General features: G+C 38.6%; 1 protein-coding gene across 4 annotated transcripts in view; it reads left to right on the plus strand.

Moving 5' to 3' along the window:
* The first annotated feature begins 1,731 nt into the window (after positions 1–1,731).
* Positions 1,732–27,812, plus strand: part of TBK1 (TANK binding kinase 1) — a 28,272-nt gene continuing 2,191 nt past the window's right edge. Inside the window, exons 1-20 of one of the 4 annotated variants that reach the window (XM_032689154.1) lie at positions 1,732–1,826; positions 5,859–5,979; positions 7,747–7,887; positions 8,690–8,819; positions 9,393–9,574; positions 10,207–10,367; positions 13,282–13,392; positions 15,151–15,330; positions 16,779–16,975; positions 18,209–18,267; positions 18,990–19,081; positions 19,512–19,613; positions 22,190–22,268; positions 23,129–23,250; positions 23,376–23,452; positions 23,798–23,837; positions 26,136–26,237; positions 26,327–26,423; positions 27,290–27,396; positions 27,703–27,774. In XM_032689154.1, coding sequence (XP_032545045.1) covers positions 5,893–5,979; positions 7,747–7,887; positions 8,690–8,819; positions 9,393–9,574; positions 10,207–10,367; positions 13,282–13,392; positions 15,151–15,330; positions 16,779–16,975; positions 18,209–18,267; positions 18,990–19,081; positions 19,512–19,613; positions 22,190–22,268; positions 23,129–23,250; positions 23,376–23,452; positions 23,798–23,837; positions 26,136–26,237; positions 26,327–26,423; positions 27,290–27,396; positions 27,703–27,774 — 2,138 coding nt within the window. In that variant the 5' untranslated portion in view covers positions 1,732–1,826; positions 5,859–5,892. Of the gene's footprint in view, positions 1,854–2,163; positions 2,316–4,852; positions 5,005–5,858; positions 5,980–7,746; positions 7,888–8,689; positions 8,820–9,392; positions 9,575–10,206; positions 10,368–13,281; positions 13,393–15,150; positions 15,331–16,778; positions 16,976–18,208; positions 18,268–18,989; positions 19,082–19,511; positions 19,614–22,189; positions 22,269–23,128; positions 23,251–23,375; positions 23,453–23,797; positions 23,838–26,135; positions 26,238–26,326; positions 26,424–27,289; positions 27,397–27,702; positions 27,775–27,812 lie in introns of those variants that run through there. The other 3 variants (XM_032689155.1, XM_032689158.1, XM_032689157.1) reach the window with 3 other exon arrangements.

Genomic DNA, 27,812 nt, shown 5'->3' on the forward strand with positions numbered 1-27,812 from the left:
TTTTTGGTGTCTATTTCTTCCTATTAAATTCAACATACTCTTTTCCTCTGATTCACTGTGAAACACTTAAAGGTTAGATAAGATCTTCCATGCATAAGGATCACCGATTATGTTACAGATATACCCTAAAAAATTAACCATTTGCATCACTGAACTGTATGAATCATTTTCATTGCTTTAAGAACTGGGGAAAGCAGATGGGATGGTAACTGGAGTGAGAGCAGTCAGCGCCAGACCCAAGGGCTGGGTGACACTGCAGCTGAGATACTCTAGCTCTTCAGTAAACAAAGTCCTGGGGAACCTGGTCTGAAGTCAGCGCTGCCCCTGCATTAAGCAGGTGGCTGAACCAGAGACCTCATGAAATCCTGTCCATCCTGAATGAGACTATGATTTAAAATGTCAAGTTCTAAAAAGCATCATCACAGTGAGCCAGCAGTTTAGTTTTATTCAAAAGTGAAAGCAAATACACATTCAAGATACAAAGTTCACACGTGTTTTCCTGATTTTACGAGGGCTCTTGCTAAAATCTGTTTGAACAATCTGATGAATATTTCTGAAGAAGACCAAGTTGACTCATGGGTATCCACCTGTTAAAAAAAAATGGCTTGCAAAGCTGAATATAGTGGTGCAGTGTTTTGAAAGCTGTAAGGACAGAAGATAAACATCGTGGGGAACTATTCTCTCTAAAATGTAGAAGCATTATAAAGCAAAGCTCAGCTTCCAAAAAATGGGCAACATAAATTAAGCATTTATATTAACAGCATTCAATGTACTAAAGTAAACTTATCAGTTTCACTAAGGAGAACTTCAGAAAAACCTTAGTGCCCTGTAACAAGTGAACCAGAGAAAGTTCAGAATTATGATAAAAGTTCAGTCAAATAAGAAAATAACAATAAACAGAGCCTGTCAGCAAAAAGGTTGCTATCTATTGTATGTCAGTTCCTCAAGAGACTTCTCAGATTTGGGAAGATGGCAATTCCCATCTTCCATCCCAAATTCCCCAAATGCAGAGGATCAAAAAAAGGATAGTTGGGGGGGGAGATCTTCTGACTATTTTTCCACTATAACTACGTTCAGATTATATTATGCATAAGTAATAAAAGTATCAATATTTTTCATTATAGAAGCTATACAGATTGGAACATCAACATTGCCAGACAGACAAGAAATACATAGCAAAGCTTATATCAGCCGGGAACTTTGCTTTAAAACATATCAGTAAAAACTAAGTGGGAGCAGCGTTGTATGAAAACTACATGCGAGGATTAAACGGGGCGGGGGGAACCTTCCTGCCGGGTATCCTTCGAGCCGCCGAGGGTGAGGCGGGGGTCCTGCAGCTCTGGCCCGCTGCTCTGGGGCGCGGGCAGCGGCAGCTCTGCCCCGGGATCAGGCGAGACAGCGAAACCTCCGCCGGAGCGATTATGCAGCAAAAAAATCATCACGGACACCTTGACCGGAACCGCTCCGAGCCCGCTGGGAACATCGCGCCAGCGAAAATACCCAGAACGACCGCTTTTACAGAACATCCGACTGCCACTCTCCCATGTTTCCCAGATGGTTTCCCTGACTCTTCCTCCACTCGCTCCGGGGCGGGCTCTCGCCCTCCAGACAGCTGGTTTCCCCCTGAAGCGCCCCGTCGGCCCCTGCGGGCGGGGCCGGGCGGTGGCTGTGGGGGCCGGGCGGTGACTGTGCGGGCCGGGCGGTGGCTGTGCGGGCCGGGCGCGGCGGCTCTGCCGCCCGGGCGGTGCCTCAGCCGCTCCGCCTCCCCGCGCCGGCAGGAAGCCGGAAGCGGCCGGAGCGCTGGGCAGGCCGGCGGGAGGTGGCTGGTGCGTGGGGCCGGCGGGCAGAGCAGGGTGGGTCGGGTGAGGGCAGGGCAGGGCAGGGCAGGGCGTGGCGGTGTCCGCGTCCGCGTCCGCGGAGGGCCAAGCCGAGGTGGGCTGAGCCGGCCGCTTTACTCTCACCGCCGCCGCGGTGTTACCGAGGGGACGCGGCCGTCGCCGAGCACGGTGGTTTCGGTTTCCTTGGGCGGCGGCGGGGCCTCGCCGGAGGCTGGCGGCTCCCGAGGCAGGTCGCGGGCGGCAGCGCTCTGCCCGAGGCGGCGGCTGGCCCGGCCCTGCAGCCCGGGAGGGACGAGGCGCGGCCGGCCTGTGGCCTCGGTGTCGGTGATTTTCATCCCCGTGAATGTGCCTCAGGAAGTGGCGTCGTCTTCGTGGCTGTAGGAGTTGCTGAAGTTTTACCTCGGGAAGGACTTCCTGTCGTGGGGATGAGCCCCGGTGCCGTGCCTGCCGTACCCCACGGCCCTGGAAGAGGGGCTGGTGGGTCGATCGGGCGAGCTCGTGGCCCTCCATGGTTTTCCAGGAGCTGCAGTCCCAGACAGGCCGAGTGCTCTTCCCCCGTTACGGACTGGAAATTCCGAGAGCAGGGATGAGCAGCAGTGGAGCCAGGCTTGCCATTGGTTTTGTGTGCCTTTGGAAGAATGTGCTGCTTTGTACGGATTCAAGCATCACGTTGTGTAGCCAAGGGCAGGGTATTTCCATGATTTAGATACCAGCTGTTGGACTGGAAACTCCTGTAAGGAAGTTATAGCTGAAGAAAGCAGGGGTAGGAATCAGGGGGAGAAGCTTTTTCTCTAGGCCTTAAGAAACGGTGTGCAGGGAAGTATAAAACCTTCATAGTTACCAGACAGTAAATGCTAACATAACATTTATTTGGAACCTCAGCACCTTGTCTCTTGGCTTTGGTGGCCTATAAGGTCTTGTCTGTAAACAGAAAGAGCCTTCACTTTAACTTCATCATCTGTCTCTCCTTGCTGGTGAAATTTGTACGTTGCAGCTGTTAACAGGGGAACTGTACCTGCTTTGTGTGCTTATCCTGCGTGCCTGAGGTACAGCAAACTTTTTTTATTAATCAGAAGTAGTCAGCACTCCTGCTTCAAAGCGCTGCAGTTAAAAAAAACCCACATAAGCAATTCAGATGTTTTCTGTTACAATCCCCTCTGCTGATAAGTTAAAAAGTAGTAGCATGACCAGAAGCAGAAAAATATTCAATAAAAACCACCCAAAAAGCAGTCCCCAAGCTCTTGAAATGCTAATGAGTCACGGGGGACAATAAATCAAACTTGTGGCAGGAGAGATTTCTTTAGATACATGTGAGGAACTTTTGACTCACATGTTAATCACAGAGTTAATGACCATAAGTGAGATGTGAAGAAATAGAAAGTTCAGCATTAAGTCTCATGACAGGACCAATCATACAGTTAGAGCTATTTTTTTTTTTTTTTTTTGTAAGAAACTCTAGGAAGATATGGAAAGAAAACTTGCCATGCTAAGTGTTTAGCAAAGATCAGTTCTGAATCTGACAGAGAATGGAAAGCTATTAAATTGAAGGAGGTCTAACATTAGGAAAGTTATTCAATCAAATTATGATAATTTGAAGATTAAATCTGAATGAGACTTTATGCCTTAAAAGTGAAGACTGCCAAAAATAAGACTTTGTTATTATTATAAAAATATTATTTTGACAAATAAAATGTAATACAATACTGACTTTGCTGCTGAATATGTACCCTGGAATTAGTATTGGCATACTTATGTCTGTAGTTTTAAGAGTAAAAAAAACCAGACCTTGTTAATCCATTAAAACCTTGCTGGTTTGGGTTTTTTCTTAATATCCACTGAAAGTTATTGAGGCTCATCTGTCACAGATTTGTCTTTTTGACCTTCCTGCAAATTTAATTAGAAAGCAAGAAGGTAAAGGAAAAGAGATCATGTGCATAAGCTACCTCATGTTTATCACTTTGGGAAATTTAATAACTCAGTCTCTTATTAGGCTGCTAAATTTTTTTGTATTTGAATAGACATTGATGAAGAAATTCTCCACACTTTGTCTGCTTAGAAAAGATTAATTATGTTTCTTTGTCTTGGTATGAATCTAACGCATGTTGCTTTGAAGTAAATGACAAAATACAGGTTTACTGGTAAAGTGCAAACTGGCTTCTTACAAGCATGGTTTTAATTCTGAGGATTTTTTTTAATTTGAATATTTTACAAATTATTTACAGAGCAGGCTATGTGTTATTTCTTTGCATCACCTCTTCCTTACTTTTTGTGTCTGCATCATAGATAGTTCTTTGGCATTTACAGTAATTGCCAGGTGGGAGAAGTTATCTTATTCTATTATTACAAATTGTCTTGTCAGAGTTAACGAGGAATTGTAAGGGTTTGGGGTGTGGTGGTGGTGTGGGGTTTTTCTGGTGCAGATTTGACATGAAACTTTTCATCCCTTCTAGAGGCATTGAGAACTTTATCTACATTTTACATGTGGTGTTGCTGCATGACTGAATTTATTTTAGAGTAATGTCAGGGCTTTGCATTGTGTCATTGCATTCTGTAGGGCACATGTCATTGCCTGGATATCCTGGGACTGCTTTGGAAGAAGCTTTGCATCTCCCGTGGGTGAATGGCTAAATGAAAGTATGAAATCTGCAGTTGCTACGCCTGGAGAAATGTGTTCAAAGTCATGAGAATATGTGTGTGTCTACAGCGTAGCATGGGTGGGATCAGGAGCAGTGCAGAGGTGGATGCTCCAGCTGGCTGCTGGAGCAGGATGGGCCAGTGGCGCTGTGGTGGCTGTTGTGCGGCTGTCTCCGCGCTGCTGCGGTGCACACTGTGAGGCTCCTGGTGCTGTCACCTTATGCACCAGGGAGCTCTCAGAAAGTGCCAGCCACCTTCTGGTAAGACACGCGCGCAGGAAATTGTCACACCTCTTCCTCAGGAGTTACAGGAAAAGTTTCTTTGTTTGAGTATCAGCAGTTTCCTGTCTATTAAGACAGGCACATGCAGTGTCCCCGGCCAAGCTGAGGAAAGACTGCTGATGTAGGACAGTCCCCTGATCCAGTTGCCATTTTGCTCATGAGATTCTTTGGATTTGGGAAGCTGCAACTTTGATTTTAGAGCCATTTGCTAAATTTAATGTCAAAATCAGTGCTTTAATTAAATGAAAAAGGTAAGGGTATTCACCTGCAGCTCCTGCTGTTTTGGCAAACGGGAAAATCTGGCAGTTCTAATGTTTTGTTTTGTTTCAGTCATTTTAATTTAATCAAACTTTTTTTTTCTCCTTCTTTTGAATCTGTGAAAACCTGAGTATCTGACAGTTTACATTTCAGGAAAGGTAGGGAAGCCAGGCTGTCTCTCTAGAAATGATGTGACTGTCTAATGTGAAATTTTAGAAATGAGAAAAATGTTCCTTAATTTCTTGCAGTTGTAATTGGTGGTTCTAGCAAGTAGCTGAAAATACTTGCATCAATTGTGACTTTTATTTAGCTCATGTAAAAATAGCTATTTGTGAGTAGTTAGTCCAGTTCCTTTACAGTTGTACTGAAATGCAACTTCCAGAACCAAAAGGATTCAAAAGATCTGTGTACAGATCTACCATGTCCATTCCTTGGCATATGTACAGAATAATGGAATTCAATTACAGGTCTTGATTATCTTTAGAAGACCTTGTGCACATTTTTTTGACTCTTTTCTGTAGTTTTTGTTACTTTATCGTTTAAACTTTACTGTGTACAAGAGTAAAGGGATTATAAAGCTTTCACTCTTCCAGTTGATTTTTCAGAGTTGGGGGAGTACAGACCTTAAACGCAGAGGTGTTGTGTCTATCACATTAGTTTTGATTGCTGGGTTTGGTTTTGTCTCCCATGTTTCACCTCTTATTCCTTACTTGGTTGTTCTTAATTCTACATGTCTTTGGAGTTATGGTTGGGGTTTGGGTTTTTATTTTGCCTTCTAATTAAAATAAGTCCCTTTCATGTATTTTACTAAATTGTAATTCAGTGTATTGAATGCTTTGTTTTTAAGGTGAAAAAGAAAACTGTCTAATCAAAGAGCAGAGATGCAGAGCACTTCAAATTACCTCTGGCTGTTGTCTGACATTCTAGGACAGGGAGCTACTGCAAATGTTTTCCGAGGGCGACAGAAGGTATGTGAGGAATTACTAATCTAAGTAACATGTAAACTTAGAATTTTTTTTGTATGTGAGTAGCTTCATAAAATCAACAAAAAAAGTTCAAGATTTAGGCCTAAAGCAGATGTATTTGTGTAATTATTCATACATAGTTTTTAATTTATAATATTTGTCCATTGAATTAGAGTTCTGTCATCATTTCTGAGGATTTGTTTTTAATATTGAATTATGTGTCCTTGTAAAATACTACTGTGATTAATTCTTCATTCCTTTATTCTTCAGTTTTATGGAAAAAATAATCCTTGCCCAAGAATTTAAATAGGAATAAAAGACCTACCAGTTTTTATATGACATGAGTCTATGATTTATATCTTTGTTAAATTGTCTTTTTATTGTTTTCCCCTGTTCTTTTAAAACCTGTTATGGTGATTTTTATAATTTTGTACCGTAAGTGAAATATTCTTACGGTATTGGATGAAATTGTTAGTCATTGCCTGTAAGTCAATGATTTGATGTCTAGGACACCATGTTCTTGGTGACATGCCTTGAGTAATCAGTGTAAAACAGTGCATTTTTTTTGCCATGTAAATGATATACTGATGTGTATGTTGCAGCCTTACTGAGGGACTACAATGACCTTGCTTGTGTAGGTCTCACAGTGTGTCTCACAAAGCGAAGATCAGCAGGGTTGTGAAAGTGCGTTTCCTGATAGTAATGATAGTCTGTGTGGAGTCAGTACAAAGTGATTTATAAGCTATAGTGTTTCTGTCTTCCACATTTAAGCGTGAAGCAACATAAGCAATAATTTAGCAGTTAATGTGCTTTCCTTACTGAGTGAATTTCAAGACAGAATGATTCTCCTGTAAAGTTTATGGTTTCATGGTTGCACCTCTCATCACCCTCAGTAGTCTGAGCCTGTGACCTGTGGCTTATTGTCAGCAGGAGCAAGCTTTTACCTGGGCACCCATAGTGCATGTAAGTGTGCTGTACAACACACCTCTTCTAAGCACAGGAAGGCTTTGTCCTTAGAAAGAGTCTGTTGCACAAGACTGCTAATGTAAACTTATTCCTAGAGATGGCACAGGGAGGTGCTTTGTCCTAAGAGCGACAGGAGTTGCATCTTCAGCTGGTGCTGTGGGTGGCTGAGCAGGTTGGGACTTAGTCCCACTTGAGAACTTGAGTCTGAAAAAGCTCATGACTCTGCTTCTGACACTTATTATGTGGGTTTGAACTGCTTCAGGATTTTGCATGAGTGGTACGCAGTGCTTGAAACTGCCTTCTTTGAAGAGACAAAATACTAATTTATCAGTATAAACAGAACAGTAAAGAAGAAGAGAACAACATTCAGCTACTGGAAATTGTCTCTTAACTTAAGCAAGTCAAGATCCTCAATTGTAATATGTACTTACCTCTCATTGATTTGTCTAAATAACTTACCTCTTGCTCAAAAAATATTTTTCAGCTAAGTTTATGGGTAATTCTTAAATGCGTAGCCTTTCTTATGCTAACTGTTCTTTTTTTAAAAGCACTTAGACTTTTTTGAGCTAACGAGTTTCCATTCTGCTAGTCAGTTTGCTTCTAGTCTATATTAAACTAAACCAATGTATACATGATTTTTGTAGTAGAATCTTAATTTTCACCTTCAAACAAAATAATATTTTGAAATATTTCTAGTGTGGTTATGCTCATATGCAGAAGATCTCAAAGCGCTTGGATAATGTCTATGTGTGCATTTACAATATTTTACTTCTGTTTGATGAGTTGTTTGTTTGTTTTGAACAGAAAACTGGGGATTTATATGCTGTAAAAGTATTTAACAGTATAAGTTTCCTTCGTCCTGTGGACGTTCAGATGCGAGAGTTTGAAGTATTGAAGAAGCTAAATCATAAGAACATTGTTAAACTATTTGCCATCGAAGAAGAGGTAACGAATTGTTGTAGTTGTGATCTGAGATGCATTGACATAACCACAGTAACTCTTTGTTTTATCCTTAACTGTAGAGCATATAGTTAAATTTTTAAAGAATAGTAACATACGTGATGATTTAAATACTCCAACCCAACCACCACCATTTTCTTCTTTTCTTTCTTTTTTGTTGTTGTTGCTATTGAAAGAATACACTTGCTTTCTGTTGGTGAAACACCTTCAGTGTTTAGGCAAAGGTTATGATTTTTCATCTCAAGAAGCCACTGTCCTAAGCTTTATCTTGGATTAGGATTTGTGAGCTATATACGCCTATGAATATTTAATACATAGTGGTAGTTTAAGGTGTTTCAGTAATCCTGGCAGTTTTACACTTTTGCTTTGCAACCAACTAGAACAATGACATAGGACATGTAAAACTGTATAACAGTATAAATTGCGGTAGTTGATCTGAAACTGAGATGCTGAGATTACTAAAGAGTAAAGAAGGACAGTTGGTTCTCTCAGCTTTTCTAATGTGTAGTTTCTCATTTGTCCACCTATCAATACTGCTGTCAACCTGCTAAGTGCCTAGAACTTGAGGCTTTCTTAGTTTTTTTCCCTCTCCAAGGTGGAATACATAAAAAAATATAAAAATCCACCTGCACTTCTTTTGAAGATGATCACCAGAATGAGATTTTTGATATAGCTACAGACTTTCTTTTTCTTTTCTTTTTTGAAAGTAAGATCTTGTGGTTATATGTAATTTCTGACATTGGTGTCACAGTAGTCAGAGACTTAATATTTTTTAATTTTTTTCCAGACAACGACTAGACACAAAGTACTAGTTATGGAATTTTGTCCCTGTGGGAGTTTGTACACAGTTTTAGAGGAGCCATCTAATGCCTTTGGTTTGCCAGAGTCTGAGTTCTTGATTGTTTTGAGAGATGTGGGTATGTAGACTTTGCTCTTTAGTCTAATTTTTTGACTGAAACAAACTCATACTTGTTTTGTTTATCTTGAAACAACAAGAGATAAATTTACATGACTGTCAACTAATTGAAAAAATTAATATGGTCATATGGACTCACATCTTTTATTTTTGTCTGTGTTGGTATAGGTAACTGCATTGAGAAGCCATTTCTGTTTAAAGCATTGATATAGTTCTTTTTTCTTGCTTTGTTTCAAGATTATTTTTCACACATTGAACTGACTTCTAGTAATAATTAATTTCAGAAGAGTAAATTAAAAAAATATAGTTTACCTGTGTTTACCTCATACGAAACTTTCCTCCTTTACTTTATGGGAAAGATATTACTGAGAACAAGAAATACTGTAATTTAGATGTTTGAAGGGGAAAAAAAAAACAATCTCTGGTCATGGTCTTTTTGTTAATTGAGTGTCCCTTCTCATTCCCATTTCCTAAAGAGAACTTGTGTGTCTTCCTAGCATCAGTTACAATTCAGTGTTTGCACAGTCAGCATCAAAATGTGTACATGAATTCTGTATTTTCTTTTTAATTGAAGTGGCTGGAATGAATCATCTCCGTGAGAATGGAATAGTGCACCGTGACATCAAACCAGGCAATATAATGCGTGTTATAGGTGAAGATGGTCAGTCTGTTTATAAACTTACAGACTTCGGTGCTGCAAGAGAACTTGAAGATGATGAACAATTTGTTTCTCTCTATGGCACAGAAGAGTATTTAGTAAGCCCATATGATTTCATTTTCTCTTGAAGAAATGTTTGAACTCTGGGGTCCTTTGTGATTAGAGTTGAATAGGTGAAGGTCAGGCTGTTGGGAATTAGTGTTTAAGCCTTTGTATTATAATTATTTCTATAACTTTTAGCTGGAGTTGTTCACCTTGGGTCATGCCATCTTCTGCTACTCTGAATACATTAGCCTTGAAATAATTTCCAGGTCCAACTTAAAATGTTGCTTTGTGTGAAAAGAGGAACAACAATATTCTGTACAGATACAGAATATCTGTAACAGATATTCTCCTCTGCTATGGATCTTTTTTCAGTTTGATTTCTGTTGTTTCAATATCATTTAGAGAAATACTGACTTTCTCCTCTTCTTTAGTGGTGTTTCATACTAGTAGTCATTGTTTAGCTGAACTTTAAAATATTTTTTGCAAACTTTTCAATAAAAGTGACTGTCATACCTAGAACACTAGTGATAATCTGTCAGAATAGCTTAAGCAAATTCTGTGATACAAGCTAACTTTGCCTTTTGATTAAAGAGCTGAAAGTTTAGAATGAAAGGATAGACTGGGGGTTTGTTCTTTATATCGTTCATAAAGCAGTTCTAACTTTTTTTTTTTCTTTTGTCTTTAGCATCCTGATATGTATGAGCGAGCAGTCCTGAGAAAAGAGCATCAGAAAAAGTACGGAGCAACAGTTGATCTGTGGAGCATAGGGGTGACCTTTTACCATGCTGCAACAGGGAGTTTGCCTTTCCGACCTTTTGAAGGACCTCGTAGAAACAAGGAAGTGATGTAGGTAATTTAGAAGGAAAATTTTATATGTTGGTAAATAAAATCAATCTGTGAAATACTTTTTAGCAATAAATCCTACACACCCATATAGTTATAATTGAAACAGTGAAAATAATTAAGAAAAAATGTTCTTTAAATTTGTGATATAGCCCCAGTAGGAGCTGAGCCCCACACAGCTGTTCGGTCACTCCTCTGTAGTGGAATGGAGAATTGGAAGAGTAAAAGTGCAAAAACTAGTGGGTTGAGTTAAAGATAGTTTAATAAGTAAAAGAATCCCACAACAAACAGCAACCCTTGCCCCTTAAACCCAAAGGGAAACAAAACCAAGAAAAACAAGTAACGCAAAAAAACCCCGGTTCCTCACAACCAGCCAACTGATACCCAGTCAGTCCCTGAACAAATGCTACCCTGGCAAATTCCAACCCTTGGCCTCAGCTTCTATTGCGGAGCAATATAGTGTGGAATATCCCTTGGACTCAGCTGTTCTCCTTTGTCCCCTTCCAGCTTCTTGCCTGCCACCAGCCTACTCGCTGGTGAGGCAGTGAAGAAGTAGAAAAGGCCTTGACACTTTTTAAGTGCTGCTCAGCAATGACTAAAAACATGCCTGTGTTAATAACACTGTTTTGGTTACAAAGCCAAAACGCAGTACCATACACTATGAAGAAAATTAACTCCATCCCAGCCAAAATCAGTACGAACATTCTGCTTCAACAAGGATTTTACTGTGTGGCAACTTAAGACCTGAATTAAGTATCAGAGCTTCCCCAAAAGACTGATGTTTTTTCACACATCTTTCCTTCAGCATGGCACTAGGCTGGTCTGTTGCAGTGTGGTGTATCGTGGTTAGGCTTCACGTACAAAGATTTGGGAAGGGCTCTACCCACATTTGCTACAAGCGCACTGGTGGCTAAAGAGGCCAATGCGAGATACACCCATTGGTCTGCGGTTAACCAACAGGGGTGAAGGGTGGAGATGAGCTTTGGTTAGACCACCTTTTCTAGGCCCCTCTCTGAGTGGACCAAGCAGTGGTCTCCTTGAAAAAGGCTGCTTGGTCATTCAGGATGCTGCTGAAGGAGACTGTCATCTCCGGGGTCAGTCTCAGGCGACCAATGTCCTGAACCGCCTGCATGCAGGGTTGGGTCTGCGGCTTCCAGTGCACCTTTCACCTTCTGTTTCATCCCTCGCCTGTTGCTACAGGGCTTTAGAAATGTGGGTATAACCTTCAGGCCTGCACAGTGGATTTTTTAGGTGAGACACAGCATGTGCAGGACTGGACCCACCCTTTAATCCTAGGGTTCGTCTGCCAGGGCCCAGCGAGCTTGGATGGTGGCAGCGAGGTCCTCAGGACGTAGGTTTGATTAGAGTGTCCTTCTCTTAGATGGATGGCCTTACAGGGCTAAGTGAGCTCCATCTGCCCGGGTTTGGAATTAGACTTGTCCTTCTCCTAGGATGACTACCAGAAGGCTAGTGAGCCCATCCTGTCCATGGACATATTTTACTACAGGATTTCTCTCACACTGCCCACCCGCGACCCTCCAAGCAGGACTGCCCTGTCCGCCCTCCCGCCCGTCTGGGATCCCCATGGCCCACTGGACCCCCTCCCACTCCCCCAGATTGGACTGGAAAGGCACACAAGGTGACAGTTGACTGTTGACAGTTGACAGTTGACACACAGGTGACTCTCACACAGGAGAGTTTAATAGTAGAGGCAACTGAGTTTAGTGCACAGTAATACGCTCAGGTGCCACAATTAACTAGAGTAAACATAGCCAAAGAGAGCAGAACAATTCAAGGGGCATTTTGAAAAGTTAATCTGAAGACAAGTTTCTTAGTGGGGATTCTTGGTCTACCCCTCACTTTTCTTTAGGCAGTTAGACACATTTCCTCAAAGGAAAAGAAATACAGTGTGGTGTATATAACTTGGATATTCAGGCAAAATTATGGTATTCTGAAATTGGCTTTCAGTGCTGCAAATTTTTGTTGTCCTTTAAATGATTGTCTTCCCAGGCAGTCTTGAAATGCGTACGTTACCCATGAGACTAACATTTTAGTACAGTTGTGGACTGTGGCTGAAGATAACAGGGATAGCTCCTGAATGGGAAACAGAAGCTATGTCTATGACATGATGACTGTATTGATTCCTATTTCATCTTAGTCTAGTTCTGTTTTGTTGTTCTGTGTGTTGCATTTGAAAAATAAAACAAGGTGGTACTTGGGAGCTCTAACACACCAATAACATCTCTGTTACAGTATTCCTTGTAAAGCTGACTCCAGTTTTCTTAGCTGAAGAAATTTCCCATCTTGTGATTTTCCTACAGGCATCCTTGTCATTGCTGCTGCTTGAGAGATAAGCAAGGAACATATCTTTTGTATGTACCTTGTCCTCCAAAAAGACAAAGCACAGCTGAAATTTTCTGTTGCAAAAAGCCTGTTGTTCCTGATTCGTTTAATGAGAAGTTTGAGAAATACTGGCCTGTGCAGTACAAATTAGACAATACTGAATTGTATCCAGGTTTCTAGATGTTTCTTCTTTATGGCTAAACTTCATCTCTTGCTGTGGAACATGCTAGAATTTAGTTATGTTAATGTCTAAGTTGAACTAAATTGACTTTGATTAATTAACACTTGTGAAAAACTTTCATGTTCTTCAGTATGCTGGAAATATCTCCCAGATTCATCCCCAAGCCTGAGGCAGACAAATTTGTTTCTCCAGCATAACTTTTCACTCTTTGCTCTTTTAGCACTGTTCTGTCAGCTTGTAAGCAAAACTTCAATTACTGCATCATCTACAAATTTAGGCCAACCTGTTGTTTAGATTTATATAATTGCTGACCCTTTGAGGATAAGTTACTAGACCTATATATGTATAAGAGGTAGTAGTTGAAGTCTCTATTATTTTTGTAATGTTTTGCAGGTATAAAATAATTACTGGAAAACCTTCAGGGGCTATTTCTGGAATACAGAAAGCAGAAAATGGACCAATTGAGTGGAGTTGGGAGATGCCTATTTCTTGTAGTCTCTCCAAGTAAGTTTGAACTGTTCACAAAATGTTTCAGTGCTAATTGATTGTGTTTGTTGAATTATTTTCTCCGGATTGGAACAGGGATCTGATGCACCTTTTTTCTTCAAACTCTTCGGTACATCAGTACAGTCTGATATTAGGTTATTAAGTGTCTTTTCTTCCCATCTGTTCAAATAGTTTTGTGACTGCTAATTTACAAATTGGCACCTGAGAATTTGAAGTGGTATGAGTAGAAGAAAGATTATTACTGTATTTTCTCCACCTTCAGGAATGAATATGAAGAACCAATAACTTTGATGGCTCTCCCTTCTTGCAAGAATGTGGCTTAAGACATGACAAAGATTAGGCAGTAGGAAGGAAATGATAATAAAAGACAGTTCAGAGGCTTACTTTTTGCTAGGAAAAAGTCACATCAGCACATTTTAACATTTAGTATCTTTAAATTTTATCATCATATTTTTGCTTCGTAATATTATGTTCATAATATTCAGTAGGAAGAGCCATGGAACATCTAATCTCAGTATGACCTTGAAAACACCTCCCATAACCCTTTAACCTCTTTATCTTCCTGAGACTTCTTCAGTATTTTAAAGTTACTACTCTATCATGGTAAGGAGGAAAATAAATTCGTCTGTGAACCGACTCTAGAAACAAACTTTTCTGAAAGCCAAATATGTAGTTCCTTAAGAGCTGTAAGAGTCAGTCTGGTTTTTATCAATTCATTAGTTTACAGTGTACAGAACTTGCAATTTGTATGTATTTTTCATGATACTGCTCAGTTTTTTCCTCTGTTTATTCCATATAATTGAACTGCTTGAAATAATAAAGCAGATTTTTTCATTAAACATCCGTTCACAGTAATATTTTTAAGCAGGATTTAAACAGTATTTACTGTTATAAGTTTAGTACTAAAGTGAGTTTGAGCACAGCATCCACTGGCCTCTAAAGAGGTCGTCAGTGTGCTTGCAAGCCACTGGAGCTTGCCTCAAAATGTTACCAGTTTTACCACTGGATTCAGGTTTGATATGTACATAATGTTAGAACTTGGGGGAAGTTGTTTGTGGTGACACCAGAGTAGGATGCATAAAGTTCCTTGGAATTCAGATACTCGAAGTAGAAATGCAAGAAATTTAAGCTGACCTTTCTCTTAGAATATTACCGACTGTAAGGCAATAGTATGCTCGTTTTTCTTTGCGGCATGTGAGCTGCATGTGTGGAGTACTTACTTAGCCCCATCTCAATCAGGATGAATTCTTAGTGTTGACAATTTAAATAATGAGTCTTTGCTAACCCAGCTGATTTTGACTGAAAACAACATAGTGTGCTCACACAAGCAGCTCTGCCAGCAGACCATAAATGGCAGTAGCTTCCTTCAAAGTGATACACTGCGGTAAGTGCACATGTGGGATGAGCTGGGTAAAAGGCTACAGCAGTGGTAAAAGGTGACCTTGGCTCTGCAATCTAGACTTGTTTAATTGCATGTCATTTTTGCAGTGTCTGTGAAATTTGCCAAATATAAAGAAAAAACATGTGATAGTTGAGCCTAAAAAGGAAAGAGTGAGTTTGTGTAGTAATGAAAAACGATGGACATTACCGCTGAACATTTTGTTGCTCAGTAGAGGGGGGGAAAAAAAGGCACTGCCTTCAAGGGATAAGAGATTTGCATTCATGAGACAAGTCAAATAAAGTGTTGCAATTGGTTACAAGGTGAAAAGTTCCAAGTAGATCCAAGCTGACTTATCTCTGCCTGGTGTCCTCTAGGGGTCTGCAAGTTCTCCTCACACCTGTCCTTGCGAATATTCTTGAAGCAGACCAGGAAAAATGCTGGGGATTTGACCAGTTTTTTGCAGAGACAAGTGACATACTGCACCGAATAATAATCCACATATTTTCGTTACAGCAGATGACCTTGCACAAAGTTTATATTCACAACTATAATACGTAAGTGTTCTCTCTGTTTTCATTACTGTGCTCTTATTCAGGCTAACAGCACTGTGACCTCAGATCACTGGTGTTACAAGTTCAGTAGCCTTTCCTTGGCAGTTTATCTGAGGAAGTGAAAGGATGCAATTATTCTGTGTGGTCACAGTGCATAGAAGCGTGTTGACCAAAAATAAAAACAAAGCAATTGAATCAATGGATCTTAAACTTGGTCTTATTTATTGACAGAACATAGACTTAATCCTTGACCTGTTAGCGATGTGTCTGTTTTCACAATGAAGACCAACTCGTCCCACATTTGTATATGTTACTTATCTACAAAGTAATTTTCTACAGACTGTGTTCAGATCTCGCTTTTCTTATCTTGTTCTCAAGAACACAAAAGGCACACATCATCTTTATCTGATGTAAAACTCTCACAGGGGTTCTGAAGTGATAATTGGTACAGTTTAGGATCTTAAGTTATATGGGGCTCACTTTATGGCCATTAAGTGCTGATGTTAAAAGGTTTAAAGTATACAAATATAAATGCCTTTTCTCTGCCTTATTACAGATAATACAGACCATATCTTATTCCCTAATACATGAACACATACTGTTATTTCATCAAATGTATAAATACAGTTCTGGTTTTTTTCAAGTTTTCTGTTCTGTGTTTTGTATTTTGAGAAAGCCCATATACTGTTTGCGGAGAAATCTTGCTTGTAGCTCAAGCTGCTCCTTTTACTTTATTTTTTAAAATTTATTTTATTATTATTATTTACTTTTATGATTATATATGACCTAGCTGTAGTATTAAGAAGTGGTAGCATTATACTGCTGCACAGGAGGCAAACTGGTCCTTCCTGTGGTGGGTTTTTGTGGGTTTTTTTTGGGGGGGGGTGGGGTATAGTGTTATAAATTCTTATGCCTTGTATCCACTGATTGCTGGAAATAGAATTCCAGAGTGTCTTTGGTCTTCCTTATCACTGCTGTTTTAGGAAATAATCTGGTTGTCTGCTAGCTTACAGGATGAATTTAATTTTTAAAATTTTTTTAACATGTAAAACACCAGACTTTTCTTTTGGAGGGACCATCCGTATCCTTTGAAGAAAAGGGTATGCCTGAGAAAACCTAAGTGTGCTTCCTTCCCCTCATCTGCTGTTGCCTGTTTTTACTGACCTTCAAACCAGAGCAAGTTTGTTTACACAGACGTACTTTGGAAAATCAGAGGTAGAAAGGAAGTTTGATATTTTGCAGGAAATAGCATTTATTTTTGTAACAGAGCAACCTGGAGCCTTAGGCAGCGTGCTGCTTTTTTTCTAGTTACAAGTCAAATGCTTTATGTGTAAAACCAGTTCTTAATTAATCAGAAGTAAAAGCAAAAGCAATTTTTATTTAAACTCAGAATCTGAGTTCTTGAACTATAGTAAGTCTAACTACTACTGAATATGTTGTTTGTATTATAGAGCTGCTATATTTCATGAATTGGTCTACAAACAGACAAAAATTCCATCTCAGAATCAAGAACTGATATATGAAGGTCGGCGCTTAATACTAGAGCCTGGCAGATTGGCACAGCACTTTCCCAGAACAACTGAGGAGAATCCTATCTTTGTAGTGAGCAGGGAGCCTGTCAATATTGTTGGATTAATCTATGAAGAAGGTATATGACAGCAGTTTCCCCTTTCTTTATCTTTTGTAATCATTTGGGTTATTTAATTTAATCGTTTTATGTCTGTTATGTCTTAGAAATAGCATTGGAAATTTTTCTTTGTTGATACCTGAAGTTCTAAGAAAGCGGTCCAATGTTTTTCAAAACTTTTAAGTATCCAGAACATTTGAACAGAAACAGTAGGTGCTTGTAATGTTCCAAGGGCTTTGAACCTGAGCATTTGTGTGTTGAGATGTAGTCGTGCATATTAATTTCTGAGGTTTTTTTTGAAGCATAGCACTTTTAACAAGTAGAAAGGAACATTATAGAAGGTAATTCAAAGATGGTTCTTTTGTTCCATTACTCACTAAGTGGAAAATCAGGTTTTGTTTATATTTGTCATGGCTATGGTTAGCCTTTCAGTTCCCAGAGAAGGTTTTAATAATTTACATTTGCTCAGAAGATAAGGTAATGTTATAACAGGAAAAAAAAGAAAGCAAGGTTTTGAATTTCCATTTAGCATTGAGAGGCTTATAGAGGAGCCTATGCCAGAGCCCTTTTTTTATGTGATGAGGTGGAGGACATGGCTTCAGTTGAGAGATCAGTGTTGCTTTTGTCAATATGTCCTAAATACTGACTGCTCAGGCCAGCTGGCACTCACACACAGAAGTGCTGGAGAGTGTGGGTAGGTGAGCTGTTTGTGGAAGGATCAACAGGGCCTTTATATTGTGTCAGAGCCTTCTGAGGGCTCTGAGCATGAGAACAAAGGAGATTCAGCTGACAGAGGCTACCAGAAGTTTAAAAAAGCTCTTTGGTGAAGTCCTGCCCTGAAGAGTCTCAGTGAAACTGAGCAGCCATGAGATAAAAAGAGAATGGTCTCTCATGCAGGCAAACAAAAGGCTGAAGAACAGAACTAAACAGTTGGCTTTCTCAACGGAGAGAGATTGCTAGTGGAGACCTGCATGAGATTTGTGCTGTGCAGCAAGTTCAAAAGTGAGTCTGTAAAAGGAAGTGAAGGTCAGTTTGCTGAAGATACCAAGTTATTAAAAGCATTTAAGACAAAGGCTGATTTTGAAGGTGTGCATGAGAACCACATGACATTAAAAGGCATTGCAGTAACAGATTAGATTAAAATCCATGTAGATACACATAAAAACAGTGTACAGGGTGGAGAGGAAAAAAAAATCTGAACTTTTGAAGTCTTATGGAAAACAAAAAATTACAGATACGTGTTTTATATTTCAGTTTTACTTCCAAAAGTACATCAACGTTATGATTTGGATGGGGATGCCAGTATGGCTAAAGTGAGTAATTTTGATTTGAGTTTATATACCTGACTCAGATAATGATACTGAGATGAAAGCTACTCAATTTTCAGATGAATAATGTTAATAAAACTATTTTAATATGCTAATGAGGATTTCTGATTGACAGAAATATATTTGTTAACAAAGGATCTAAAAGTGTATTAAAGCCTTACTTTGCATACAAAGTATGGTTGTATATTTTAAAAAAACCAACAAACCCAAAGTCCAGTCTTCTAAATTTCAAGTGCTCTGTTATTGCATAATTCAGTGTTAGGGGAAAAGGAGCCTGACACTGTGGAGTCCTGAAGTAGCTAGAAGATTCATAACATCAGCTGTGATGATGCAAAATTTAATGTTAACAAAAATAACTGTCATTTTCTCTCAATAGAGAGGAGTCTCTAGGACTCTGCAAAAGGGTGGAATTTCTGTTACCTCTTAGAAATTTTCAGAATCTGTGGGGGACAAGTAGAGCATGTTTCATTCTTTTGGTCATTTTTGTAAAACTGCTGAACTGGAAAAACTCAGTACCATGTTTAGCTCTGCCTCCATAATGAGTTGTCTCCTGACTAAAGTTTAGGCTAAATTATGCATTTTAAAGCACCATCCTTATGTTGCTCTTTCTTTTATTAATCTGTTTTGCTTCGTTGTGATGTAGTGACTTGAAGCAATAGTATAGAGAATGCCACATTAGTTCTTATGTTGCTTGTTTTTTCCTTCAGTCCGTGACAGGTATTGTATGTTATGCCTGTAGAGTTGCCAGTTCTTTGCTACTTTACCAGGAGCTGATGCGAAAAGGAATACGATGGCTAATGTAAGCAATTGATTGCATTTCATTGTGCCTTTTTTTTTCTAATTGAGGTATGCCTTTATTATCAAAACATAATTCTGTGATCTCTCTATCTTGGGAGGTTTTCCTTACTCCTTTAATATGAATAGGCTTTCTGAATTTTTTCCTTCTTGCAGTTATTAGGGAAACAAAAATATTTTTTTTCTGACAATAAAGTTAAGGTCTTTGCAAATTCATTTTCTTCTGTGGATAATTTAAGTTTAACCTCTGGTAACATGCAGGGACAACTGAACAACTTGCACAAGGTATCTTTATATGAGGATTATGTAATGCATTTCTAACTGAAAGCAATTCCTAGTGGCAGTTATTACTGCAGGTATATTGTTCTATTACTGATTGCTAGTAGGATGGCAGTTGAATGCTTTTGTTATGGACTAATGCTTCACTTTTTTAGTGAAGTAATCAAGGATGATTACAACGAAATGGTGCATAAAAAGACAGAGGTTGTCATCAGGCTGGATTTCTGCAGCAGAAACATTGAGAAAGCTGAGAAAATGTGAGTAGAAGCACTACACCAAATTCATTGATTTTTGCATTATCATTTTTAGTGACAATAGTATTTCAAGTTATGGTTATTTGCAGGGGTTTTGCGTATAAAAATTAAATTTGAATCAGCATGGATTTTCTGGTGGCAATGACTTAAGGAAATTTAGTCATATGCTTTTACTCAGAGTATTAATTTTGCTACTTAATCTAGTGAGAACAAGTAATTACTATTGAGTAGTAATTGTGTGTGTTCTTTTTCTCTTTTCTTCTCTGACTCAACTCATTTGCTGTTGTTGACTCTAGAGGCTATAGTAAAGCCTGGACAAAGAATCGAGTAGCTTTCCTTTCATTAGTGCTTTTGTCACAGAGTTTGGTTGTGTATGACGTTAAATACTGCCCCTTTCACAGCTTTAAGACCATAGCATGTTCTGCATGGAAGAAGTTTTAATGTTGAAATATAACATAGAGCAGCTGCAAATGAAACCAAACCCACCCCTCACCCAATTTAAAAAAAAAAAAGGTAAACACCCCCAGAAGACAAAGCTGCATTAGGATATCACTAGATCACGGTGCATGCATGTAGGCACGCCAGAAATAAACTGCACAGGAAATTCTACATCTGTCATTATTTTAAGTGCTTGACCATTATTTCTACCTATTTTGGTTAATTCAAATGGAGGGATCTTTATCACAGAATCTTACTGTTGCCCATATGGACCCATTTATGTCTCTATAGCAGAAAGATTTTTAGAGCTCTTCCTGTAAAACTGACACAATTTATAATTAGGCAACTAAAGAATTGTCTTTTAGCGTAAGAGACCTCCAGGTTTCAAAAGATCAGAGAAGACACTTAGTTCTCTTGTCTTTCATGTTGAGGAAGCAAATGTTTTCCATTGGTCAGACTGTTTTGCCCTACCTCTCTGAGTCAGGTCCTAGTTGAAGGAGATAGGATTGCACTGTTCAGTTCTCTCTCCAAGTATCATTTCTTCTCTCCTCTCACTTTTGTTTAGTCTTCAAATTCCACTCAATGTCCAATTTACAGTCACATTCTTTTCCACTTTTAAAGAATCCTCACAGTGTTTTGTTCAGTCTTTCCACAAACTAGCAGTAGCTCTGTCTTTGAGGTGTTTTATGCAGTCTGATATGAACTTCAAACACCATCCCTTCTTAGGATTCTCCTCTGGGTGTAGTTATCCTATGCAACCTAGTGGCAGTCTTCCCCAAATGCTGTCTTCGTCATAGGATGATTAGTGCACACATCTATAGCCAGTGGGTTTTCAGAGTAGACTTAAGAATAGACTTAAGCCTGTTGGAGCTGCTAATGCACTTGCAAATTGAACACCTTGTATGTAGTAATTATGGATACCCAAGGATTTGACAGATTTGCTCTGTGTGTGCCAAACATACCTTAAAACCCAGCTGTGTCAGTTTATATTTCCTTCAGAAAAAAACCCAAAAACACAACAGTGAAACTAGTGAAGTTGGTAGCTAGCAAGGTAACAGTGTACCTGTGTAGCCTAGTTACAAATCATTAAGGTCGTAATCCAAATGCCTCTTCAAGCCAGTTTCCCCTAGTTGGCAGGGCTGGTTTTTGTTGAACTCTGTGTTTGGTTCATGTAGTTTTTTCCTTCATTCTGCCAGAAGAAAGCCCCTTAGAGCTCAGAAGAAACAGTGTAGGTTCTCATTTGTAACTCTAGTGCATTCAGCAGTATCTCAGAGCAGCAATGTGAAAAAAATTGTTCATTTATGAACGGGAGCAGTTCTCATGTTGAACAGGAATTTGCTATGTGTTTGCATTCATCTTTTGGCCTCAGGAAAGGGCAGGATTTTCAGGTTTTTGACTTCAGAAGACTTTTATGGGGCTAGCAAAGGACATGTCCTCTTGTTTGTCCTTCCTTTTCAAGGCTATGCTTTGAAGCATGACAATGCAAAGTTTTTATTTTAAAAGGTAAATGAAGTATTGAACTTGAGCAAAGTATGTATTTTTGGAAGCAGTTGAACTGGTTGTTACTGTATTTTTAAAAATAAAAGGTATCTGAGACTCAACAGGAAAAATATTGTCCTGAATAAGTTGGCACTTAAGCTATGGTCATATGGAAAGCATCAGTATGAACAGATGGTCTTACTATCCCATCCTTTAAACTTTCAGTAGCACAGCCTTTCCAGTAAGTTTCCTTAGAAAAGCATTTTGGTGCAATGAAGTATTAGTTTATGCGTCATTGACTACTTTAAGTAACTTTAGTTTGGTAACATTTTAAAAGTTATTTGATTAAAGGAAATAGTCCTCCACTGCCTGTGAAGTACAAGTAATGAGACTAGACTAAAGAATTCAGGAATGGAAGTTGCAAATTTCTTTTTAACAGTTCCAATATAGGAAAAAAATTCAAGGAACATTTTTTTTAAAACTGAAATATTTCTATTAGTAAGGACCACATAACACTGTCACTGTTTCATGGTTGTTGTTTGACAGAGACTGTATTTTATAGACAAGAAAAGGCAGTTATTGTTACGACCTGGATTCAAAAAATATTAGAGTGTGTTCACTGCTTCTCTGTTTTCTGTATCTGTGCTTTTTTTGGTGCTCAGATATGAGAATTTGATGCAGATCAACTTGGAAACATCAGAAGTGGATGAAATTTCAGAGATACACACAAAGCTGTTGCGTGTAAGTATCTTACAAAGATTCTGTGTCATTCTGAAAATGATGTTTCTAAAGAAAAAGTCAAATACATGATAACACAGGTTTCTGTGAAAAACAACTCTGAATTTTCAATGTAATTTCTAGACTGCCCAGTTGTTGTTAAAATGTCCATACTAATGTGAATATCTTTCTGAAAACAGGGTAAAACCTTTTATATTACCTCAGTGTAGTGAAAATAAGTTCCTGAAAATACAGTCTCGTTTTCTAAAATACTCAAGTAAAGAATTATAATCTGGAAATATATTTTACTTTGCTGTTATTTTCCCTTTCCTTAAGAAATTTTTAACTACTTTGTTGGCTTTCTAAAATGTTACATACACAAACACACATCAGAGTGATCTGATTTGAAATGTGCATGATGTCCAGACAAGTAAGGAAAAATTGAAAATAGTTTTACACACTGGTGTCCTGGGAGCAGGTATAAAGTTCTTCGTTGTAAAAGCAAAAGGTGATGAGTGCATTTTTATTTTGAATGTTGTATGAACTGCAGAGAAAGGAAGGTATGAATTATGTGGATAGTCTGTATATGAATTCTTAACGAACCAAAAGAACAAGTGTAGAAGTAAATCAGGGATATATGAAAGGTTGAAAGATAATAAAATTTAAATTAACAGAAATGCCACCATCAAATAAGATTCTTTCTTTAATAATACCGTGCTTTATTTGCTTTTAGAAAAGCCTAGGCAGATAATTGGACATATTTCTTTAATGGAGATCATTGAAATAAATGGGTCTATAGTATTAACATGTTCAGACTCAAGTAATCCTTGAGTAATTTTTCACTTTACCTAGTGGTAAGATTGAATTTTCTTGCTCTTACGTAGCTCTCCAGCTCTCAGGGCACAATAGAAACTAGTCTTCAAGATATCAAAACCAAACTCTCTCCTGGTGGTTTACTGGCTGATGGCTGGGCAAATCAGGAAGGCATGCATCCAAAAGACAGAAAGTGAGTAACTGTATTTATTGTTCTAATATGTGTCAAATTCTACATTGAGTTGAGGTTCATAAAACTCATTAATAGGTACTTGAGTTTATGTGTTAAGTCTCATTTTCTTCCTTTTGTCACTGTAGTCCAGAAAGGCTGCAGGCGCTGCTGTCTTCTATCACAGACATTTATTATCAGTTCAAAAAAGACAAAGCAGAACGAAGTAAGTAACTTATTTGATTCACTCTAACAAAAAATGTCATGTAAAGGACAGATCAGTCTTTGTTTGACTAGGATATTTGTGGTAGGTATGGAGAGTTAGCCACAGTGAATATGTCTGTTGGCCTTTCTTTGTGTGATACCATCTTAAAGCCCATATGAATGAAACACCTCTATTAATATCATAAATTTCAATTGCAAGACTGGAGAGGAGGAAAAAAAGTAAGTGACCACTTTTACCTATCAGGAGAAGGAAACTGTATAGGAAATGTGTAAACTTAGTTGACTTTTGCGTAAATACAGCTAACAGAATTGAACTGGTAATGTCTGTCGTCTGCTCTGATCCTAGGGCTTCCCTATAATGAAGAACAAATTCACAAGTTTGACAAGTAAGTTTTGAAGTTAACTTTGGGAAATACCATGATTGCTTTCAGGTCCTTCAGGTGCTCTTGCCAGTAACCTCTTCCGCTGATTTTTATTGTAAATTATAACCTCTTTAGGATTGCTTTGTAAAAGATTTCTTTTAACTATCCTAAATACATAGGGGTGCCAGGATATGATATGAGGTGCTTTCTAACTGTGGCATTTCTTCACTGATAGGCCTTCTAAATGTGAAATATCTGTTCATTATCTGGGCATAACTGTTATATAGGAAGTACACTTTTCTTCCTGTTTTTTTTTCAGGGAGGAAACAGCCCTCAGTAAGACTGAAATGACTTTGTACCTAAAGTGGAGATAATTTTCTACAGATAAAAAATATAGTACTAGCTGAATGAAATTCTAGCATGATTTAATGTTCCAGGAAAAATAGCTTGCAAAATAAATTTTAATGCAGTTTTCCATGCCTGTTTAAAATTGTCACTTATGAGAAGTGGCCACATTAAGTATCTTTGTGTAACCTGAGTGTCTAGACTCCCATTAAGCTCCACTGACTCTACACTGCTACACTTGGTCTCAGGATCGATTTGGTTCCTCATACACAGTTTCCCTATGCCATTTAAGTTGCCCTGAGGTATTTGAGACAGGCAGGTAGGACATAAGTCAAATGGGTAACCTACACCTTTCTGGACAGATGGTCAGAAGCAGGGCGGGGTATCCTTTTTGGAGAAGAGAGGGTTGCATGGAGACCCTCATGGCAGCCTTCCAGTAGCTGAAGGGAGGCCTACAAGGAAGACAGAAAGGGAGTCTTCATCAGAAACTGTAGTGATAGGACAAGGAATAATGGCTTCATACGGAAAGAGGGGAAATTTAGGTTAGATATATTGAAGAAATTCTTTACTGTGAGGGTGGTGAGGCACTGGAACAGGTTGCCCAGAGAAGTTGTGGCTGCCCCATCCCTGGCAGCGTTCCATGACAGGGACATCGGTGATCTTTATGGTCTCTTCCAACTTAAGCCATTCTATGATTCCATCTCAAGTTGTGCTAGATGCTTATGTATAATTATTCTTGTAGTGGCTGGTCAGTTGAGTGGTTCCCTAGACTTTTCTGAGTACTATATGAATTTAGATACCACTTCTGTAATTCTCTAAAATGTCTTGCTCTTGCTACCATGAGTGTGGCTTCACTGATGACTACAGATAGAAAGCTGCTATGCAGAGGGCACTGTTTTCTCACAAGCATGCCCCTTGATTTTCCCATAGTGAAAGCTAAATTGGATAACTTGAAGCAGAAGAGAGATTTTTCTACTACTCAAACCACGTCCTTGCATTGTGAATAACTTCAAATAAATAGGCTTTATTTTCATGGGTTTGAATACTGGTATATTTTCTACCACAATTGTCTCCTTGAGATTGTTCAGGTTTATTTGAGATCCTAAGTACCTTTTATTTTACTTGATTCACCTCACAGAGAAATGGCAGTAGTTTTTGTTAAGGACTGTGCCCTATTAGCAGCAGGAGCTGGCCTTTGTAATATTTACCTCTAAGCAGACAAGAGAGCAGTACTCAATTCGAATTTTTTTTTCTAGTTGAATGATAGGTATGCATTCTTGATAACAGTCCAGCTACACTCTAGCGAGAATTTAATTAACCAGTAGCTATCATGCAAGACTTAATGAAATACTAGAAGCAGGTGTTAAGACTGTAGTGTCCCAGTATTCCTTAGTTTCACTTACTGGTTCAATGCACAGCATGGCAAGGCAGTTACACTGGGATTACTGTCTGCTGCACTAACCAGAACTGGGTTTTGTTTTGCTTTCCTGTCCTTTTCCGCTTGTGTTTTTCTCTTGTCATAAATTTAGACTGAAACAAAACTCCCGTTCTTTTTCTTGCATATATGTTACTCAGTGCAAATGATTATTCATATATACTGGAAGTTCCAAGTGTCTGCAGTAGGCAAATAAGAAATAATGAGGATTTCTGTCCTTTCTATTTAGAATCCCTTTTCCTTAAATATACCAGCTTGGGTAAATACTAACTCAAAGAAGACATCTGACTATTTGTTCTTAACAAATAATTGCAACTAAATGCTTCAAATAATTTTATTTTTCTCCCTGCTAGGGAATGTTTTTGAGACATAAACTGTCAGTTCCTATAGGATGTTGAGTTCTTACACATTGCCACAGGATGAATAAAGGTGGCTGAACAGATTTTTAGTTCACAAACCTCTTTTCCAAATTTCAGAAAATAGGTTAGAAGAATGGGTTCTGAACACAGTACAACACTGTTTTGGTTGTTTCTGTGTTGCAGGCAGAAGCTGTATTTGCATGCTACAAAAGCCATAGCTCTTTTCAAAGATGAATGTGTCAGCAAGTATGATACGTTTTTGGACAAAGCTGAGGACTGGACAAGGCAAGCTATTGATTTCTTTAATACTTGGTAATATTCACTGTAGCACTGTTATATAGGCAGCTCTTTAAAGCAAACTTTTTTTCTTTTAGGAAAATGCTTCACACAAGGAAACAGTTACTGGCTCTCACCAACCAGTGTTTTGGTATTGAAGAAGAGGTGTCCAAATACCAGGACTATATAAATGAGGTAGAATGCTTCAAAGTTATGTGAAGTATTTGCATAGATAAAAGACTTCCACATATTTTAATGTCAGTAGTGTTGTTATAGTGAGTCTTATATTAATGCAGTTGTATTAGAATACAGGGCTTCATGGATGCAGTGTGTGGTCTCTAGTAACTTCATTGCTGATGTCAGAGTGGACTAGAGAGTGGTGTTATTTTTTGAATCATGATAGTTTTGGAGTTTGGGGGGGGTTGGATTGGATTTGGGGCTGGAGTTTGGCAGGGTTTGTGGGTTTTTGTGATTTGTGTTGGGGGTTTTTTTGGTAATGCTGGCATTTCCCCCCAAAAAAATCTGCTGCTGGTGACATGAAAGAAACTGTTTTGTTAAAATTTGGACATTGACTCTGAAGGATGCAAGCTTAACAGAATTACCTCAGAATTGAGAGAATTAGAGTATTTTCATGTGGTAAAATTTTTTAGAGAGGAAAGATAAATGAAAGAAAAGCACTTGATAAGTTTAAAATCAGTTAAGGAATGGTGAAGAGCAGCATTTTACTTCTTATTTGTATTTTAGTAGCACCACCAAAGTCACTGTTATGATCCTGTTGCCTTAGGATATTTACAAACATAAGAAATATATAATACTTCCTTTTGAGAGTTTATTGTGATAGTTTTAGACAAGAAGATGGAACAAATCAGGGAACTATAAGTTGTGTCAATACAAAACTTGCCATGATCATCTCAGCTTGGAGAATATCAGCCACCTTAGTACTCTAATGATTTTATCAGGTATCATAGCAATGGAGAATTTAAAGAAGGATTTTAAGGTGAGCATCAAGATATACCTGACAACTTATATTGTAACTTAAATTTCCTGTTTATCTGTTACAGTTACAAGATGCTCTGCCACAGAAAATGTTTGCAGCTTCCAGTGGGATGAAACATACAATAAATACAGTCTATCCAAGCTCAAACACATTAGTGGAAATGACCCTTGGGTAAGAATTTCTTAATGGCATTGATGTAATATCGTATACCTTCTATGCAGGGAAATAGAAAAAAAAAATAGTTGACTTAGTAATTGCTGTATTAAGATCAAGAATTTTATAGTGCTGAAGTGGTGGTACAGATTTGCAAGTGAGTAAGGGACAGCACTAGTTTATCTTTTGGTAAATAACCAACTGTTATCTGTCCTTATTTTGTATGTAATGGCAAGTTGCTGAAAGCTGCGTGGTGGTGAGTGATCAGAGCAGGTAACTCTCCATATAAAAACTGTAACCTCTCTTTTGTTCTGGTTACTACAGTATGAAGAAACTAAAGGAGGAGATGGAAGGTGTTGTTAAAGAGCTGGCTGAGAACAATCACATTTTGGAAAGGCAAGCAATTGTTTTCCCTTTTGGGGCTAAAACAGGCT

This window comes from Chiroxiphia lanceolata, chromosome 5 (assembly GCF_009829145.1).
Source record: "Chiroxiphia lanceolata isolate bChiLan1 chromosome 5, bChiLan1.pri, whole genome shotgun sequence".
Taxonomy (NCBI): Eukaryota; Metazoa; Chordata; class Aves; order Passeriformes; family Pipridae; genus Chiroxiphia; species Chiroxiphia lanceolata.